Genomic DNA, 19,093 nt, shown 5'->3' on the forward strand with positions numbered 1-19,093 from the left:
TGTAATTTAACTGAAGCATCTATGTGAATGTAGGTATATAATAAAAGGGAACATTTGAAATATTGGTTAAACCTTTATTAAAATTAGAGAACAACCCACTGGATTTAGGAAATGTATCTTCTCCGTCAGTAAATCATTGAGCAGGGATAATGTGAGTGAAAGAAACCGCTATATGCCAAAGACCACCCTGCCTGTGATCCACTGAGCTTACCATAGACTCAAGTTTTTGTCAGGAAATTCTTAGGACAACCTCTTTTCATGAAGATATGTTGCTTTTTCACAGAAATCTTGCCTTTGAGTTCCCCAGGCATGTATTCCGCAAGAAAGTCTGAATCTTAGAGTAAACTGATTTTAGATTTATGAACAAAAATTTACATTATTGCAGTTGTTTGTATATGAATTGGCAGCACCGTGTTGGATGACTGGGAGTTACAAAAGACTAGAGGCTGGCAAATTAGTAGTCGGTTTAAGCCCCAGGAAGTACTACTGTAGCAGTAGGATGCAAAGAGGGAATAATTCTAAGATAATTCTAAGGATAAATGCTGGAGTTTGGAAATTTAATGGATGGACTGGGGAGAAGGATGCGGAGATGGTGGTCAGAGATTCTCTGATTGACTAGTCAGTACCTTTGATTAATTAGTTAGGCGATTATTCAGCATGATGAGAAATTCATTTTAATAAAGCATGAGATTAAGTTTACAGAAATATATTCAGGCTGATAGTTGTAACTGAACTTTGGGAAAGATGTGAACACTAATGTATGGGTTTAGAAAGCCTAAGATGAGATATTTAAAGCCAAAGACTAGACGGTTACACACTGAGAGAGCAGAGGAGAAGCCAGAGTTGGAATCATGTTCTAATCACTAAATTATGGTTTTTCTCAGTCTTCCTCCGATTTGAGTTTTGAACGGTATTTGAGACCACATCTTCCTCTACAGCTGGAACGTGCTCAGTGTGTCCAGCTCCTCGGATCTCCGTCTCTGCAGCCACTGCACGCTCCCTGCCTCCCACCCACCCCAGCCCCACGTATGATCACCTTGGGAACACTCTCCTGTGCCTCTCCATCACCACCACCCGACCACCACGACTCTCTGAGTTTAACCATGAACAAGTTAATTCCCTACCTAGTTCTACTGCAGCTAAGTCTGCATCAAAGATAAAAAGAAAAGAACAAAACTTGATTTAAAAATTTTAAGGGATGAGAAAACATGCAAAAGCATAAAATCATGCTTTGCCATGTGTCCCATGCCCCTTGTTAGCTAGAGGAGTGAACAATGAACAGAGATGATGGTCCTTGGCTTAGAAGATCCCAATCAGATAACAGAGATCGGTCACCAAGTTCTGGGAAAGAAGACCCTGAATGAGCCATGTGCAGAGCCCAGCAGACTTGCTGTTTCCCACCTGACCTCGTGACAGATGCTGGACTTCCGATTCTCAGGGTCTCGGCACTTTATTCTGGCTACTTGCTTTAACTTGGGCTGAAGATCTATGGTTTTGGCAGTACACCTTAAGAACCAGATGTGCCCCCCAACTCACAGGAAAGCCTGCCTATCCCTGCAAGAAGACAGCTCATTCCAGGCATCTCCTAACCACCGAGACGGTTCAAATGAAGCATTTTTGACACCAAGGCTAATAAATCAGAGACTGCGTTGTGATGTAATGGATGTGGACACCAAGGGGGCACCACTTGCGTATCCCTCCTTCTGTCCACATCTCAAGTGAGGATGTCCTTATAGTCTGGATGGGCCTAGATGTGGTGGAATAACTCCTCTCGCTCCCTGAAAGGGTCGATGCTGAGCGCCAGCCTCATCTGTCCGTCCAGGGGAAGCCCAGGGGTCAAGTCTCTCTAGTACCATCACGACAGCAAGCAGCAGCAGTGGCCCCCCTCCTCTCCAAGACCCCTTCCTTCAGCAATACTCCCTCCCCTCCATTCTTAAAAAGGGGGACCCAGAGACGTCCCCTCCCTTGAGATCTCCCAAATTTGCTACATTAGAAACAGGGGCTTTCTCCCATTGCCTCTGAGAGCGAGGGGTGATTTTTTTATTTGCTCAGCTGTGTCTTGTATTTCTTGTTAAATGGAAGTTGGCAGCAAAAGAAACGAGTGTTTTTGAGGTTACCACTTAAGGACAAGGTTAAGTTTCATTCTTAAGAAATTCCTTCCAATCTTACACAAACATCTGGTCTTAGGCCTTCATTTATTAACGGGCACTAATAGCAACAGAATTTTTCAAAAGAAACCCTCATACACGATAATACACACGCAAACACAACACACTTTTTTTGTCACTTACAGAAGCTTAGCTGCAGATTGGTATGGCTGGCACAACTTTAAAGGCAGATGGGTAAATCAAAACTCGAACGACAGAAAGCTAGAAACCACTGGCTGTGATCGCTCCTACTTGCCTATGTTTTTTTGTCCTTACATATGAGAATATTCAAAAGCAGATATTCTAGATGTTAGGATACAGTATGTGGCTTTAGGTGTTTTTATATTTGATGAAATAATGTTATTATGTTTGTTCCTTTTATTAATGTCACTTCAAATCCTGTTCAGAAGTAGGTACTAAGAGTAAATAAATGTTTAATGTATGAAAGGATTAAGCTTTCTTTACTATTGGGTATTTTAACCAGGAAAACTTGGTTATGAAAAGTAAAGGGACATTAAAAATACAATTAAAAGTGAAGTCATGACACATTCATAGCTAAGAACCACGTGATAAAAATGGCTTTCTTCACGTATGTTAGGAAAATTTAAGTAAGTAGAAAGGCATGAAATAGAGAATGCTCACAAATTTTTCTTTTTCAAATTTCTGAACAGAAAGAAAGAGAGCGAGGTTCTAATTTGGCCTTTATGTTCCGACTGCCTTTTGCTGCTGGGAGGGTGTTCAGTATCAGCATGTTGGACACGCTTCTGTACCAGGTATGCAGTGTTTCTTGTTTCTCTCTAAAATGTTGACTTTCTGTTTTCTTTAGATTCTATCAAACGCATAATACAACTAGCGTTTCTCACGGAGCCATTAACTTAAAATTGGCTCTGGAAGTAATCCAATATTTTACTTCATGTATTTAATGACATAAATGTGCCTATGAAACACACTGTAAGAAAAAATTATTTTTCAGAATAATCTATGAAATGATATTAGGCATTCTATGACACCAGTGTCCTACAATGTTTCATGTGTCATTTTAATACATTTTGCATATTCCTCTAAGCACATTACTAGACAATAAATAAAAGCTAAGAAGGAATTACTAGGTTAAAAAAAAGACAGCTTTCTTTCTAATACATATGTTTTTAGTAAGATACCAAATGATGTCAATAAACTGATAAACCAAGGACATTTTAAACATCTGCTAATTATCGCCTACTTCAGAAAAATGTAAGGAAGATTTTACAACCACTAAGAACCATTCGATTTGTTCCTGAATGCCAGAGTTTTACATTGTCATTTTATCATTCTTAACTTTAGCTAAGAAGTTCATAGAGATTTTATTTTACACAAATATATTTTAATCTTTTTTTAACTCTGTCAGAAACGGAACAAAAGCAATATTTCATATTCTCTGATTCAAGTAATCAGATAATTTTAAAATATATCCATTAAGAGAAAAAAGATATTCATAGGGCTTTAAGTTATTAGATAACTTTAATCTCAAATTACGCATTCAAGCATTGTGTTGTCTTTTTTGATCATGTATTTTATGTACCCTCTTCCTCCATGCTTGACTGAATAAACTAATCCAAAGAGAGTTAAAGCTTTTCTACTGGCCTCTGGGCTAATTATGCCTATGACTGTCTCTGGCCGTGTTTCAAACCATCTGCTTATGCCAGATGAATGCGGGAACAACCCAGTAAAGAACCATCAACACTCCTGTTCTCCCGAAAGTTTCCAGACACATTATCTGGGTACTCCGGAAGCCAGGCTTCCACCCCAGACCCCACTGCCAGGCACACGTAATTCTGATCTCTCAAAGAGGGGGTTCAAGGGAGGGATTGTTTGAAGAGCAGTGTTGCATCTGCGGGGATTTATATCAATAGCAGTCAAATGCTTGCTGTCATTACGCACCAGTGGTTTTCAGATATTTTAGCCACAGTACCTTATGTTTAAACAAACTCTCATGAGAAAGTCTTTGATATATAAGCTAAGTAGAAGGAAAACCATTCTGCAGAATTGGAGAGCAGTAGTTATTACTTTCCTTTCATTTTTGTTTCACTTTTTTTGTTACACATAGAAATACAGGAAATTGTGTTTTTTCCAAAGCTAGCAGCTGCAGAAAGAATGAACTAGAACAATAATTTTCAAAGTAGTAATTGCCCATTTACCTTCTGATGTCAAATGAGATATTTTAATGGTACGTTTTTCAGATAGGTAAAGAGTATTTATTTACAGGTTAAAAAAAGATTAGAAATTTAAAACATTTTATTCTCTAAAACTATATAAAATGCGTTCTTGTATTCGTAAAATATACAATCTAATTGTTTTGGCTAATGATTTAAACCCATCTTCTTAAAGATAAATGCTTATATATTCAAGAACTATTATTGATGACTACAATTGTATAGTGATTTACTATTAATATAATTCTATTCTAGACCTCATTTTATTTGCTTCCCCAAGGAAAACTGTAATATAGGCAGTATTATCAATCATAATATATGGATGACACAAGGGCTCAGGAAGGTCAATTATCCAGTGTTTAGTGGGAATACTCATCTTCAAGCCATGCATACCTCATTAGATTAATCCCGACCCTTTTCCTGTGGTAAATGACTCTGCATTTGTATAATGCTTGAGTTTGTTTGCTTGTTTGGTTGGTTTTTATTATATCCCACTTGAAACACAGATCGCTTTCATATTTTTAATCATTTTTATTAATTCTCATCTGTGTAGATCAAGAAAGACAATTATTAAAAAAGTTATTACCTAAAATAAAATTAAATAGATATTTTAAAAATCTTCTGTGAAAACTCTTCCATGATTGCATCACATAAGACTGAATGCATGGATTTTGTGATATTAAATGGGGCTACCCACATTTTTGGCTCACACCTAACTCTAGTCTATGCCCTGATGAAGTTACAGGACAGATGACCTCTGGACAAAGAATGTGTTGATGAAGAATACAGTATACATTAGCTATATTACCACATCTGGCTCTAAAATAATTTAAAATAGTCATTTGCCAAATCTTCAGTTTAATTTCTCTTCCATGAGTGCTTTCTGTTTTTCATTTTGGAAAATAATAGTTTTAAGTGCCCAAGAATTGGTTTAAAATTTTTCTTTAGCACACACTGAGTTACAAATGAGATTGAATGATGCTAACAGGGGTGCGTGTCACAGCTCCTCTTGGTGGCCCCAATATGTTCATGTCCTAATTACTAGGAGATTAATATACCTTGAAAACCAAAGGGCCTTTTAAATAAATGGCCTGGAAAAAATGGAATGGGTCTGTTTCCTTATATTCTTTTTTAGATGGGTTTAGTTTTTTGAAACTAGCTCTTGGTAAAAGAAATTAGCAATCAACAAAGTAGTCTAGAGGATTTATTTGAAAGGTGTTACAACTTTTAAAGTCTTTGCTATACAAAATAACTAGATGATTTATTGTTATTATTTTTTTATTGAAGTATAGTTGATTTACAATGTTGGGCTAATGTCTGCTGTATAGCAAAGTGACTCAGTTATAAACATATATACATTCTTTTTTCTAATATTCTTTTCCATTATGGTTAATCCCAGGAGATTGGGTATAGTTCCCTGTGCTATACAGTAGGACCTTGTTGTTTATCCATTTTAAACATAATAGTTTGCATCTACTAGCCCATCCCTCCCCCTTGGCAACCACAAGTCTATTCTCTATGTCTAGGAGTCTGTTTCTGTTTTGTAGATAGGCTCATTTGTGCCATATTTTAGATTCCACATATAAGCAATGTCATATGGTATTTGTCTTTCTCTTTCTGACTTACTTCACTTAGTATGATAATCTCTATATGAATGGATAAAGAAGATGTGGTACATATATACAATGGAATACTATTCAGCCATAAAACAGACAAAATAATGCCATTTGCAGCAACAAGGATGCAAAATACCTAGATGATTATTTAAATGTTTCACTTGTTAACACCTGATGATCAGACTCAAGGCAGTAATTTCATACGATTTATGAAGTAATTGTTACATATCATGGTAAAATTTGCTTGTATGGGTTGAAAGTCTTTCTTTTCACTCAGACCAAAAAATAAACTGAAGAAACTAGAAGCATTTTTCAGTTAATATTCTAACTATTGAGTAATGTTCTAACAACATGTCAAAATATATCATATGTTAGCAAATAAAATAGTCTCATGATGGTATTTAGTATAACCTATTAATTCACTAATATTTAGATTTACTTAAATATTATATAGAAATGTATTCTACTAGCATAAAGTTTAATCCTAACAAAAAACCAAATACTGGTTGAAATATTTCATTGCAAATTTTAGTCATTTTAGATTTTTTAAAATATTATTATATTTAGGCTTATAGTTTTTTGTTATTAAAAATCTAAAAATGTTTTCATCACGTCCAATAACATCCATAAAATTTAAGCATATCTGGATATTCTAGAAAATAATCTTTTCCCATATTTCTTTAAGGACAGCTTAACTGTGCATGTGTATTTAGGACACTGGCAAGATAGATTTTTATTTCCTTTTTTATGGGGGCTTAATGATGTGTTACAAGAAATAACCTTTAAGATGTGATAAGATGTTCATGCTCTAAGCTATTCTATGTATTTCCTACACACAATAAATACATATTTTGTTTATATTGCAGTCATTTGTGAAGGACTACATGATTTCTATCACCAGACTTCTGTTGGGATTGGACACTACACCAGGATCGGGGTTTCTTTGCTCTGTAAGTTACTAATCTCTGGTGTAGATTATTCTGAGAGGCAATTCTGAAAGCCATCTATAATGTTCTTTGGCTAACTCTTCTATGTCATTTATTTATTTTTTTCTAATATGTGCTCAAAGAATAGCATCCTAGTTTTTTTTAATTCCTTAAACAATGTTTAGGGAAAACATTATTTAAATTAATAATCCCGAAGATAGCCATTCTGTACAAAATTCAGAACAAAAATAATCCTGACGGTAGCCGTTCTGTACAAAATTCTAGCAGGTATTTGAGACTGACAGTTTCTGTCATAGGATGCTACACTGCCAAGGAAAACAGCGATCATGACATTTAACCTCTCTGTTTTATAAATAAGTGTACTATGCCTAAGTGTATTTAATGAAGTGTCTTGCTAACAAATTCAAATTCATGATTAGCAAAGAGAGACCAACACTTATGCCTCCTGTCTGTGAGTCCTGTGCTCCATACTATTACACATCTTCCTCAGTATGGGTACTAGTAGAACTTTGGATGGACAATTCATTTTTGTGCTGGAATGTCCTTTGCACCTCAAGATTTGTAACATCAGCAGACCCTGTTCACTAAGGTTATTGCAACATTCAAACAAGTCTTTACAGGTTTTCCAACAATTCCCAATCAATTACCAGTGATATTGCCCACGTACATGGGACTAATACAATGCCATGCTGCCACAAATGAAGCAGTTGGTTTCTTAAGTTTGGGTGAACCCCAGGGATAAGGCTGAGATGGAATGTAATAAAAAACTTTAATATATGTATAAGCACTTATGAAATGTCACTTTGAGATTTCAAAATATCAATAAAATCTACCTTTAAAGAGTGAAAAATTACCATTGGGTTATTTCTTAAAAATTTGATATGTAAATAATTCCTATGATTGTAGATGAAAATCACCGAGGATGACTTATGGATCAGGACTTATGCCAGACTGTATCAGAAGTTATGTTCTTCTACCGGAGATGTTCCCATTGGAATCTACAGGACTGAATCTCAAAAACTTACTACATCTGAGGTTTGGAAATATCAAAATATTCCTGTCTTAATGTTTAATCTTATTGAATACTGCCATTCCTAAGCCTAGAAACTTATTTCTGAAATATGTCATTAAATTATGTAAATTATGTCAGGAATTTCATAAAATAATGTTGGGTAAAGGACTGTTTTAGAGTTTGTGGACTTTGGGCTCTGAATGTCTTTTGTAGGTTTTCAGAAAGTAAGTTAATTCTAAGTAACTTTTGGGTACATAAGAAAAGTTCTCAGGGCAAGCAAACTAGTTTTCTAATATAATCTTCAACTCCACATATTAGCATTTGGAAAGAGGGAAAACAAAGATAAGTTAGAAAGCATGAAACTCATATTTTTCAAACTCTAGGTTGAGGACTACTTTGAAGCTGAGAAAAAACTCTAGGATCAGTGCCAGACCCTCCCAGAGGAAAGCTCAGTAATTATAAAAGCAAACTAGAGCCTATTAAAATGCAACAGAATTTCTGATGCCTGCCTATGACCAAAAACATATTCACATTTTAATTTGGTCACACTATGTGGTTCCAACTTACGGTTTATATTCTTGAAATATTTTTTCTTCTTCAGATACCTCAAAGTTATTCAAAATTTTGGTTAACCATTTCTTTCTTTGGTCTTATGCAAAATAGAACCTCAACTATGAGGCTCAGATTAATTACATGCATTTTAATAGTCATGTAATCATTACACCAGCTTGTGATTAAAATCAGTGAATCCATGTGTGGAAAAGAAGAGCTTTATAAGAAGCATAAGGGTAATGGAGTAGATTTTTATTTTCTTGATATAATTTATAGTTTGACATTTAAGTAAGTGATATTGAGGCCAGAAGAAGATAGTTCAGTTTTTCTGAGATGCTCTTTAGTGGTTTCACTGCAGTTTCAGAGGTGCTAAAAGAAGCTTTATTGCCAACTCTGCTACTGAATCTGAGTTTGTCATTGGCTGTGGTCCCCGTGGTTCACACCACAAAGAGCAAGACAAAATCAGAGAAAATCAGGAATGATTGATGGGAGAAACATACCAGAAAGTTAAATGTGTAAGACAGCTTAGCCAGATATGCCTAAAATTTAAAGAACACTGCATCCAAAAAATTATTATTTGATGAAAAGTTATGAGAAAAAAAGTGCTTTCACACCTAAGCAATTAACCATTTCTTATTTGAACTTGATAAGAGCAAAGAAGATTTTCACACAGCAGCATACTATCATGTTTTTATCTTATAATATGGACTTTGTGAATTTGAACATGGTAAATTCTGCCCTTGGTCAAGTTCATATCCATGTTCAGTCATTTTGTATTATTAAGGGATGTTGTTGTATGCTGTTTACAGTACAGATAGGGAAAGAGTAATTGAGTATTTGTACTGTCATCAAGGAGTATTTAATGTTACATTTTGGTCAGTTCTTCCTATCACAACCCAGCAAAATGTTTATAAAGCCCCAACCCTTTAGCTTATATTAAAAGCACACATCCTTGGAAAAATAAAAGGATACTGGTTTAAATGAGGATAATACCTGTTGTCTTCCTATACTGAATTCAGTTCATCTTCTGGAACACATATTTTTATTTAGATTTTATATTCTGCCTATTATAGAAAAAAAAGGCAATTTAAATAATTAAAGATAAAAATAGGACCTTCAAGCACTTTTACAGCAAAATATATTAATAGGGGCAGAGAAATTAATGCTACTTTACATCTAAAATGAAGTGACTGCTACAGTTGAAAAGGAGTTCTACATTTATTTTCCTGGCAAATAAGGCAAAAATAGAACTGTTGAGTTTTATAATAATTGTAGTTTGATACACAAAAGGATGTAAGTTCATCTAGAGAAAGATTTGTTTTTCCTGATCACCGTTAAAAGAATGAGTATATTATGTGCTTCCTTATTTAAGACATTGAATATTTAGAGATATTTAAGAGATAGATAGCATGATGAACTTTATCTATCTTTAATTATAGTTTTGCAAGATGCAAAAGTACCAGTAAGGTGAATATCCCTTAAGTCAATGTTGTATTTTTTTTTTTAAAAGAGGGGAACATCAATTCAGTATTAACTCAGTAAAGACACTGGGTTTTGTACAAAGAAGAGAACATTCTCTTTTTCCTGATTATATAAAAACACAGAATAAGAGCTTAGTGGATCTAATGAAATGAAAGAGTGGCTCATATATTCCACCATCTCTCTCAAATTTCAAATGGTTCGAGAACACTCAAGTGTTAGAATTCAAATAATTTATCGTTGTCCAAAATGCCAATTTTTCTCTTACTTTAATTAAAGAAGGACCCCAGGGCTTCCCTGGTGACACAGTGTTTGAGAGTCCGCCTGCCAATGCAGGGGACACAGGTTCAAGCCCTGGTCCGGGAAGTTCCCACATGCTGCGGAGCAACTAAGCCCGTGCGCCACAACTACTGAAGCCCGCGTGCCACAACCACTGAAGCCCGCGCGCCTAGAGCCCGTGCTCTGCAACACGAGAAGCCACCACGATGAGAAGCCCACGCACTGCAGTGAAGAGTAGCCCCCGCTCGCCGCAACTAGAAAAAGCCTGCGTGCAGTGGCGAAGACCCAAGGCAGCCAAAAATAAATAAATAAAAAGAAAAAAATTAAGAAAAAAAAAAAAGGACACCAGATTTCAGGAGGTAGAAACTTCATTCAATAATTAGAATTGAAACATCGACATCTTCTCTCTTAGATGGTTCACAGGTCCTCGTTCTCCCTAACAGCTCGCAGAGCTGTGTTGCGGTCCCTCACCCCGCAGGGGCGGTTTGAAAGGTGACTCTATGAAGAGGGTACACAGATGGTCTGTGGACGGGGAGACAGCGCACGTTTGCAGTCAGTAGTACCGCAGTGAATTCACAGAGCTAAGTGCAAAGGTACAATCTGTGTCCTTTACCCTTCAACAGCAGATTGAAGAGTCTTCCCCAGGGAATCTAACCAAGCCAAGTGAACGGCCTAATGATACAGACACGGGAGAGTCTCCAGGTCAACAGTCTAGTCAGGGGACCATGAAACTCACACTAAAAACACCCCACCCAGAGCTGTCAATCAATTTATTAGCCCTATACTCTTAATATAAGAAGACAACTCAAAATTCCCTATTTCAGGGAATAGAATGAAATAGAGATACCAAAGTAAACAAACAGAAAGAAAAAACTGAACTAGTAGGAAAGACAGATCACTGAGGGAAAAGAAAATATAAAACATAAAATATAATAAAGACTTCTACTCCTAACTCTTTACCCAAGAGAAATGAAAATATATCCATACAAAGACTTGCACATGAATGTTCTCAGCAGCATTATTCATAATAGCCAAAAATTAGAAACAACCTAAATGTCCTTCAGCTAGTGAACAGATAGTCAAAATGTGGTATAGCCATACAATGGAGTACCATTTACCAATAAAAAGAAACAAAATGCTTATATGTGCTGTGACTTGGATAAACCTCAAAAACATTATGTCAAGTGGGAGAATACAGACTCAAGAGACCACATATTGTATGACTCCAAGTATGTGAAATGTCAAAAAAGGTGAATGTATGCAGACAGAAAGTAGGTTAGTGATTGCCTAAGACAGGGGGAGGTGGAGGGAATGGAGAGTAACAGTTAATGAACATGATGGGACTTACTGGGGTGATGGAAATATTCTAAAGTTTTTTTATGGTGTTGTACAACTTGGTAAATTTACTAAAATATCCTTGAATATTACACTTGAAGTGGGTGAATTATAGGATATGTCAAATATGTATTAGGGAAGTTCTATATTGAAAAGCTATAATTAATATTATTAGAAAGATAAGATATTGTAAGGATAAAAGATGAATAGGAAGCTGTATTTTTAAAGGAACATTTAGAGTAAAAACGAACTCTTGGGGATTGGTAGTACATGAGCAGAAGTGAAAAAGTTTGTACCATAAAACTGAGGAAACCACCAAGAAACTAGAGCAAAAATTCAGACATGGAAAATAGTAAAGATAAGATAAAATTAGAGAACTAGTCCAGGAGGTCTAAGAGTCTAAGATCTGAATTTTAAGACTTCCCTAAAGAGGAAATGAAGCAAATTGAAGAAATATCAGTTTAATAACTTAATAATAATCCTAGAACAGAACATGTTCCAAATGGGAAGGGTCACCAGAGGCCCACCACAGTGAATAAAATAGGCTCACACTAAGGCACAGTATCATAAAATTTCAGAACACTGAAGGAAAAGAGAAGATCTTAAAAGAGATGGGAGAGAAAACCAAAGGGTAGGTCACATTCAAAGTATTTCTTTGGATTTCTCAACCAGCAACACTACAAGCCAAAAGACAATGGAACAATGCCCTCAAGATTTTGAGGGAATATTATTTCCAAACTAGAATTCCATATTCAGACAAAACTACCAAACTTGTGTTAGGGTAGGATTAATCATATTTCAACATTTTCTCCAAACATATGCTCCCATGCCTGCTTTCTAAGGAAATTACTTCCACCAAAATGAATGAGTAAACTGAGGAAGTAATCATGTATGCAAAGAAACCAGACACTTTATGGAAACCTGGCAACAAGTATGAGGCCAAGGCAAAAGTCAGGAAGGTGATGAAAGGAGCACCAGGCAAGAAGTGCAACCTGGAGCAGGTCAGAAAGCTTCAGAAAATTTTTCTTCTGGAAAATGAAAGCCGTAGGATACATGATGCATCTCACTGTCTTAAAGAAAGATTAGACAATTGCCAAAGAGTTCAGGATGGATTACCAAATACAAATCTAATGAAGCAATTAATAAAATTAATTGGAATTAATTAATTAATTAGGAATATTAATTAATTAATTAGGAATAGTAATATCACCACCACCAACATCAAAAAATTATGCTGGCAATGAATAGTAACCACATTTCTCATGTATTTCACCTGTAAATTGTAGTCATAATATGCCCTGAATTTTGATCTAACCAAAATTACACTTCAACCATTTTGAAATGATGGGATATGGCAATGGTGGGTGGAAAAGATAGTTACTCTCTCTTCTTCCAGAGTGAGAAGTCAATAGATAAAAGTAGAAACTGATAAAAAAAATTAAGAAATGACAGTCAAGCATGTTCTATAGAGACACAAAGATAAGGACCTACATGTCTAGCTAAAAGAGGTAAAAGTAGCTGGGTCCTATGAGAGGAAAATAAAAGAGATCATGGTGCGAGCTGCTATTTTTCAAAACAAACCATAACATTTTCTGACTATTTAAACTATGTATGTATAACTAATAAAAACAACTAATAAATTTCTAGCTGTAAAATTTCATTTTCAGACTCACTCATTGATCGTTTCTTCAGTTTAGGCTTTTAAATATTCAATTCTATTCAAAATATATGAAATATTTTAAATTTAATGTCAACATTTCATATAAGAATGTAGGAGGGATAAACTAATATAAAAAATCTAGGTCTTGCTTCCTTGTTTTTTCATGGAGTTGAAAAAAATACATTTTAAAGGCAGATGCAGGTTTTCATGCCACATCATTTCCTAATCTGACTTCAGTATCTTCCCATATTTGGTGTATAGAGAAAAAAGTTAAATTATGTCACTGCTTTGGCTGTGGGAGGAGGGGAAGCACCAAATCCTTTTGCAGGTGTCTTTGCAAAGACACGTGCTGATAAAAAATACACATAGTTAAAATCATGAAATTTATAAAAGCCCTGGCACACTTATTCAGTTTTTTCCTTGTGGGCTATAAATTGGTGGAAGGGGGATTCATACAAAGACAAACATACAGTGGGAGCGCGTACAGGGACTGGAAAATCAGTCCGTGGAGAGTCGGGTACAGCTGGATCAGCCCCTTTTCACCTAATTGTACAACACCAAGCCGGAATAGACCACTCTCTACATGTCTTTTTCAGGGAATTGTTACAAATACCATACTCTCCTGGTTCCAAAAATAAATAGAGGATCAACAAGGACTCGTGCTTCTCTTGGGGACAAAGGAGAACAGTATTTCTGTCCACAATATTTTCTCCATAATTCTCAAATTCAAAAAGCTTACTAAACTGATTTGGTGGCAAAACCTCACTTTTAACTGTTCTGAGATTTTTCATAATACTTACTTATTCCCCTTAAAATGAATATTCATGTTTTTCATTACAGAAGTGTTTTTATTATAAAATGCTACCCAAGACCCTCCAAAGGTATTACCTACTATTCAGTATATGATACTTTCCAAAATCTGAAAACTTCTGAATTAATAAAAATATTTATTCTCATTTTTTGGTAAGAAAATGTGAAACTGTATTTGCCTTCAGTTTTCCAGTGTACTGAAAATCACATTTTCTTGAAATGAACTATGACCAGTGAAAATTTTACTAGAAATTAGGAAGAGATCATTTTAAAGCATATTAAAATACAAACATCTTTACAGTATAACCAATAAATTTGTGGAATATGTTACTCTGTTGTTCACCTTCATCATCAATAAATCCTATATTTTTTAAAAATGTGCATAGGTAATAGTTAACCATCTACCAACCATTAACTTTTTACAATTAAATTGGATGCACGTATCTTCGAATTATGGTTTTCTCCAGATGTATGCCCAGGAGTGGGATTGCTGGGTCATATGGTAGCTCTATTTTTAGTTTTTAAGGAACCTCCATACTGTTCTCCATAGTGGCTGTACCAATTTACATTCCCACCAACAGTAAGGGAGGGTTCCCTTAAATTGGAAAGTAATATTTTAAATATATTATTAAAATTAAAGTTTTCATTTTATAAAATCACATTAATACAATGATTTTAGTAAGGATTTAGATAAAATAGTTTTGAAACTCGAGCTGCCCGTTCTCTGCATTTATTCACTCACTCATTGGGCCAAGTGTTAAGAATCTGCAGACAAATAATTTCAAGGAGCCTATATTCATATATTTATTATGCATTTTTTATATTTGTAACAATAGTGAGAATGCTAGATAATGGGTTAGACTTGAGTTATATTACACCAAAGAATATAATTGAAAATTTCACTTCTACCTTTTGAGGAATGAAGATATTATTCCTCAGAACTGAAGAACAAGATAGCATGATTTTTATAACCCCTAAATATTTAGGGTTTATATGTTGACTGGGCAGATCAATTTTTAGCCTCTATAGCCTATGTGAAAACTAAGACTATTTCTATAAAGTTACTTACATGTATACATAGAGGTGAAAAAACAATCTTATTTTAAGGTCTAAAATTTTTTAAATAGTAAAGCTATTAATACCAATAGTGATTATTGAATATCAATGATTATGTCAGTATCCTCTCATGAATATAGCACTTTCATAAGCTCTTATCAATTGTTTTATTTTCTATTAGCACCACATTAACTTTCTATCAAATCTTAGAAAGATGATTTTAGAAAAAAAATCTAACAAGAACAAGTTTCTAGCAAATTTTTTAAATATTAGCTTATTCTTTACCTAATTTTATTCAAAAGTGCTATGATAAATAATCAAACACATAATTAGATTATGTGTTCTGTGGTATCTGTCATATACTGTCCTGTTGCTGATTGGTTTGTGTATGTATTGTTTAGTCATTGTTTAAATTGTATTTTGTGTGTTTCTTTTTCCCTCACTTTGTGTCAGTGTCGAGAAATAACATCACAAGTAAGTATTTTGTTTGTCTCCCTTTCCTCAAATTGTCTAATATATTAATTCAGTTATTAAATGAAAAGAATATTAAAGATTGAATTCAATATTTCAGATTTTAAAAGAAAACAAGTAAGCTGAAATGCTTTTAAATGCTCTATTTTCAAGTTAGTGTATTTATATTTCCCTAATTTGATTCCAAATTTTACCTGTTTGTCTTCAAATTATGTTTATGTATTAATCCAATCACATATTTTACTGTGTGGTGTCATTACTAGCTAGTCACTTACTGGCTGTAGATTGTCCTCAAGGGAGGTGCCACCTTCAATGCAATCAGCTGGTACTGAAAGGGAATGGGGGTCTTTATATAAAACATACCTTTAGTTTGCTTCTTATGTAGGCTGGACCCCCTAGAAATGGTTATGGGAACAACAGGACCTGTGATGGATTCCTCTGGGACACTTTTTAATGCTGAATTTATTCTTTAATAGCTTTAATTTATTGTCATGAAGAAGCCATCACTTTAATGTTTGATAATATTAACCTGTGAAAATCATTGATTTACTACAATAAAAAAATTCTTAATAATACATTGTGTATGTTTACATACACTTCTTATATTCCTGAAACCTTGATGTTATCTTCATGTGATTTGCATTTTTAATTTTATTTTCCATTTTCTTCATGTAAATCACGATAAATAATTGTCATTATGGCCTTAGTACTTAACACAAACTCCCAAGCATTAAATAGAATTAAAGAAACTATTACAAATATAAACATTTTCAACTTTAAAAATTGCATTTTGAATGTCAAAGCAGTGGTACCATTCAGCCCACTGGGAGAACACAGTCACAAGTGTAAAAGTTGTGTGCCAAAATTACCAACCAAAGGTACGAGTCTATTTTTGAGCTTGTTGAATTTTGGAGAGAAGTTCTATATTATCATAATACCCAACATTTTGACAGAGTGACTGTTGTTTTCTCTACATCATAGATTTGAATCCATGTAATAAATGCAAATTCTGTTTATTAAATTATTTTGAACATCCTAAATTATTTAAGGTTTAATAAGCTCTAGCTTTATTATATTTTTAACTATTCTAATTTTGTTTTCCCATATATGTATTCCTTTGGAATTTACTAAATATTTACTAAGGAGGCTTCACTTTGGGCTGTAAGAATAATGTTTTAGATGCTTTCCGACCTTTTTCACATGATGGTACATAGAAAATAGTAATGTTTGTTTAGCATGAAGCTGCTCAGGGCTTCCAGCTATCACAGGTGGTGCAAATTTAAGTTCTAGTTCAATGCAGAACACAGCTCTGGCACATGCAAGGTTTGGGGAGCTCGTCTTAGGGTTCTTACGGTTGCTTTATTAGAATATGTTTTGTAATTCTTTGAGCTCAAATGAGATCAAACATATATTTATAAAATTTTAAATTTGTACCAGCATTTGACCTGACCTGATTCACAAATAAAATTTAATTTTATTTATAATGAACTGGCAGACATTATTTTAGGAAGTATTTTAGGAACATGTCACAAGCCAAGTTGCTTCACTTTGCCTCTCCTAAAGGCTTTCTAGGGCGTGAGTCCAGACCTGGTCCACAGTGGTAGAGACACTAGTTAGTGGTCACACCATGTCCCAGTAAGAACAAAGTTTTCATTTGTTAAAAAACTTTATAGCTTCATGTTTGAAAGTAGAGTTAATTTTTTAAATGTAGGTTTTAGCTCTATTGTAGTTTTCCATGTTGATTCAAAGTGTTGTTCTTCACTTTTTATTCAGATGTCAACCTTCACTGTCTCCTCTTTTCTCTAACTTACCATTTCAGATGCAGAAAATCAAAGGTTTGGCTCATTTCTGACTTTTCATTGCCAATTACAAGTTGACTCATAACTTTTTTCCTCTGATTGCTTTCTTTCTCATAGTTACTATTCTAGGTCTCAAAATCCTCCAGTCAATTCCCTATATAAATAAAGTGTCTTCCGTTTAATTTGCTCGGAAGTTTGAGTCTTCCAATATAAGTATCCTTCTCACCATCCTTTTTATGAAGAAAAAGCTCTAATTGTACTTTAGATATTAAAATATGCTTATCCTTGTAATTCCAGTTTTTTCTTGTACAATTTCTGTCCTTTCCACCTCTAGTTTTGTTTTGTTTTGTTTTTTTTCTCTCTCCCTTCAAATATGTTCAGGCTTCCCCAAATCTCAAGAAATTTTTCTCCTTTTTTTCTGTTTTTTCTTATTTTACTCTTGCTGTTAAACTCTCAGAGGACTTCATGTATGCTGTCCATTCTATTACTTATCTCCCAGTTTTTTCCCCCACTACTTTATCAGTACTGTTCTTCAATTATTAAAAATCTCTTTTAGCCAAATCATTGGCATTTTAAATTAGTTGTAATTTGTTTAAGCACTGTAGAAACTTTAACAGGGTTCATTATCTCTTACATCTTAAAATTCTCTTATCCTTAGTTTTCATATCATGAATTACTCCTATTTTCCCTGTTTTCCCTGGTTTATTTCTTTTTCCCCTTTTTTGCTGTTCAGTTTCTGCCTATAACAGCTCATTTTAGATGCTGCTACTGTGATCTTCCATCTGAAGGTTTGTCTAATCTCCTGTCTCGGGATTGGCTCTAGAACTCAGGACCCCAAGGAGAGGCAGCGATCACCTTCACCTCCTACCCTAGGATGGGGCTTCATCTTGAGATTCCAGAAAGTACTCCATTATCTACCTAAGGGTGGGCTAAACTTCACTGCAGATCATCTCTCCCAGAGCATTAATCTCGATGCCTGAACAATGCTAAACTCTTTCTTGTTTTATTTAATCTGCCCAGCAAGTTAATATGGCAGGTGATATTATTCCCATTTGTAAATGAGCAGAGACTTAGACACATTAACTTGATAAAATAAAAACTTAGGAAGTAGCAGACCTGGATTTGAACTTTATCACTTTCTGACATCAGAGCCTGTTTTTTTAATCACTAGGTTTCGCTGTAGGAGCTTCTACCAATTTCTGGCCACCTCTCTCTTTTCCACCATCTGCTTTGAGATCCCAAAGTGCTTTGTTAGGGGATCAACATGGGAATTGCCACTTGAACCAAAACTGGGGATTTACCAAAGCTGTGTGTATAGTCTTTCCTCTTTTCAACACACGGCTTTGTAGCACTCAGTGTATCTTGTGGTTTCAATGATTACTTCGAGGCTGAGGGATGGCAAATTTTTGTTCTCTGCCCTCCCTGTTCTAATTCCTAAACATGAAAAACAAACTCATTATCTGCCAGATACTTTCTGTCTTATAATCTTCCAGAATTACAGATATTTACTGAGCACCACTAAGGTCCAGATGTTCTCATCTAGGTGCTTGGAATGAGTCAGTAAACATGCCAGAAAGATTTCTCAGAAAGTGGACATGAACATTTCATGCCTATTCTTGGATTTAATTACTTCCGGGTGGATTCACAATATCCAAATTCTCTTCCCTTCAGTGTCTTGCATAATACACACAGATTAACGATGCCTAATGGTGGATGTTTGATGCCTGTCATACCAAGT

At 34.8% G+C, this 19,093-nt stretch overlaps 1 protein-coding gene across 5 annotated transcripts in view; it reads left to right on the forward strand.

Moving 5' to 3' along the window:
* KCNT2 (potassium sodium-activated channel subfamily T member 2) overlaps positions 1 to 19,093 on the forward strand; it is a 373,164-nt gene that overhangs the window by 314,516 nt on the left and 39,555 nt on the right. For all 5 annotated transcript variants that reach the window (XM_082425465.1, XM_082425468.1, XM_082425469.1 and 2 more), the window contains 3 exons: positions 2,819 to 2,920; positions 6,822 to 6,905; positions 7,809 to 7,937. In XM_082425465.1, the coding sequence (XP_082281591.1) occupies positions 2,819 to 2,920; positions 6,822 to 6,905; positions 7,809 to 7,937 (315 nt within the window). The remainder of the gene's footprint in view (positions 1 to 2,818; positions 2,921 to 6,821; positions 6,906 to 7,808; positions 7,938 to 19,093) is intronic.

The sequence above is a fragment of the Balaenoptera physalus genome, assembly GCF_965194825.1.
Source record: "Balaenoptera physalus genome assembly, chromosome: 1".
Lineage (NCBI taxonomy): Eukaryota > Metazoa > Chordata > Mammalia > Artiodactyla > Balaenopteridae > Balaenoptera > Balaenoptera physalus.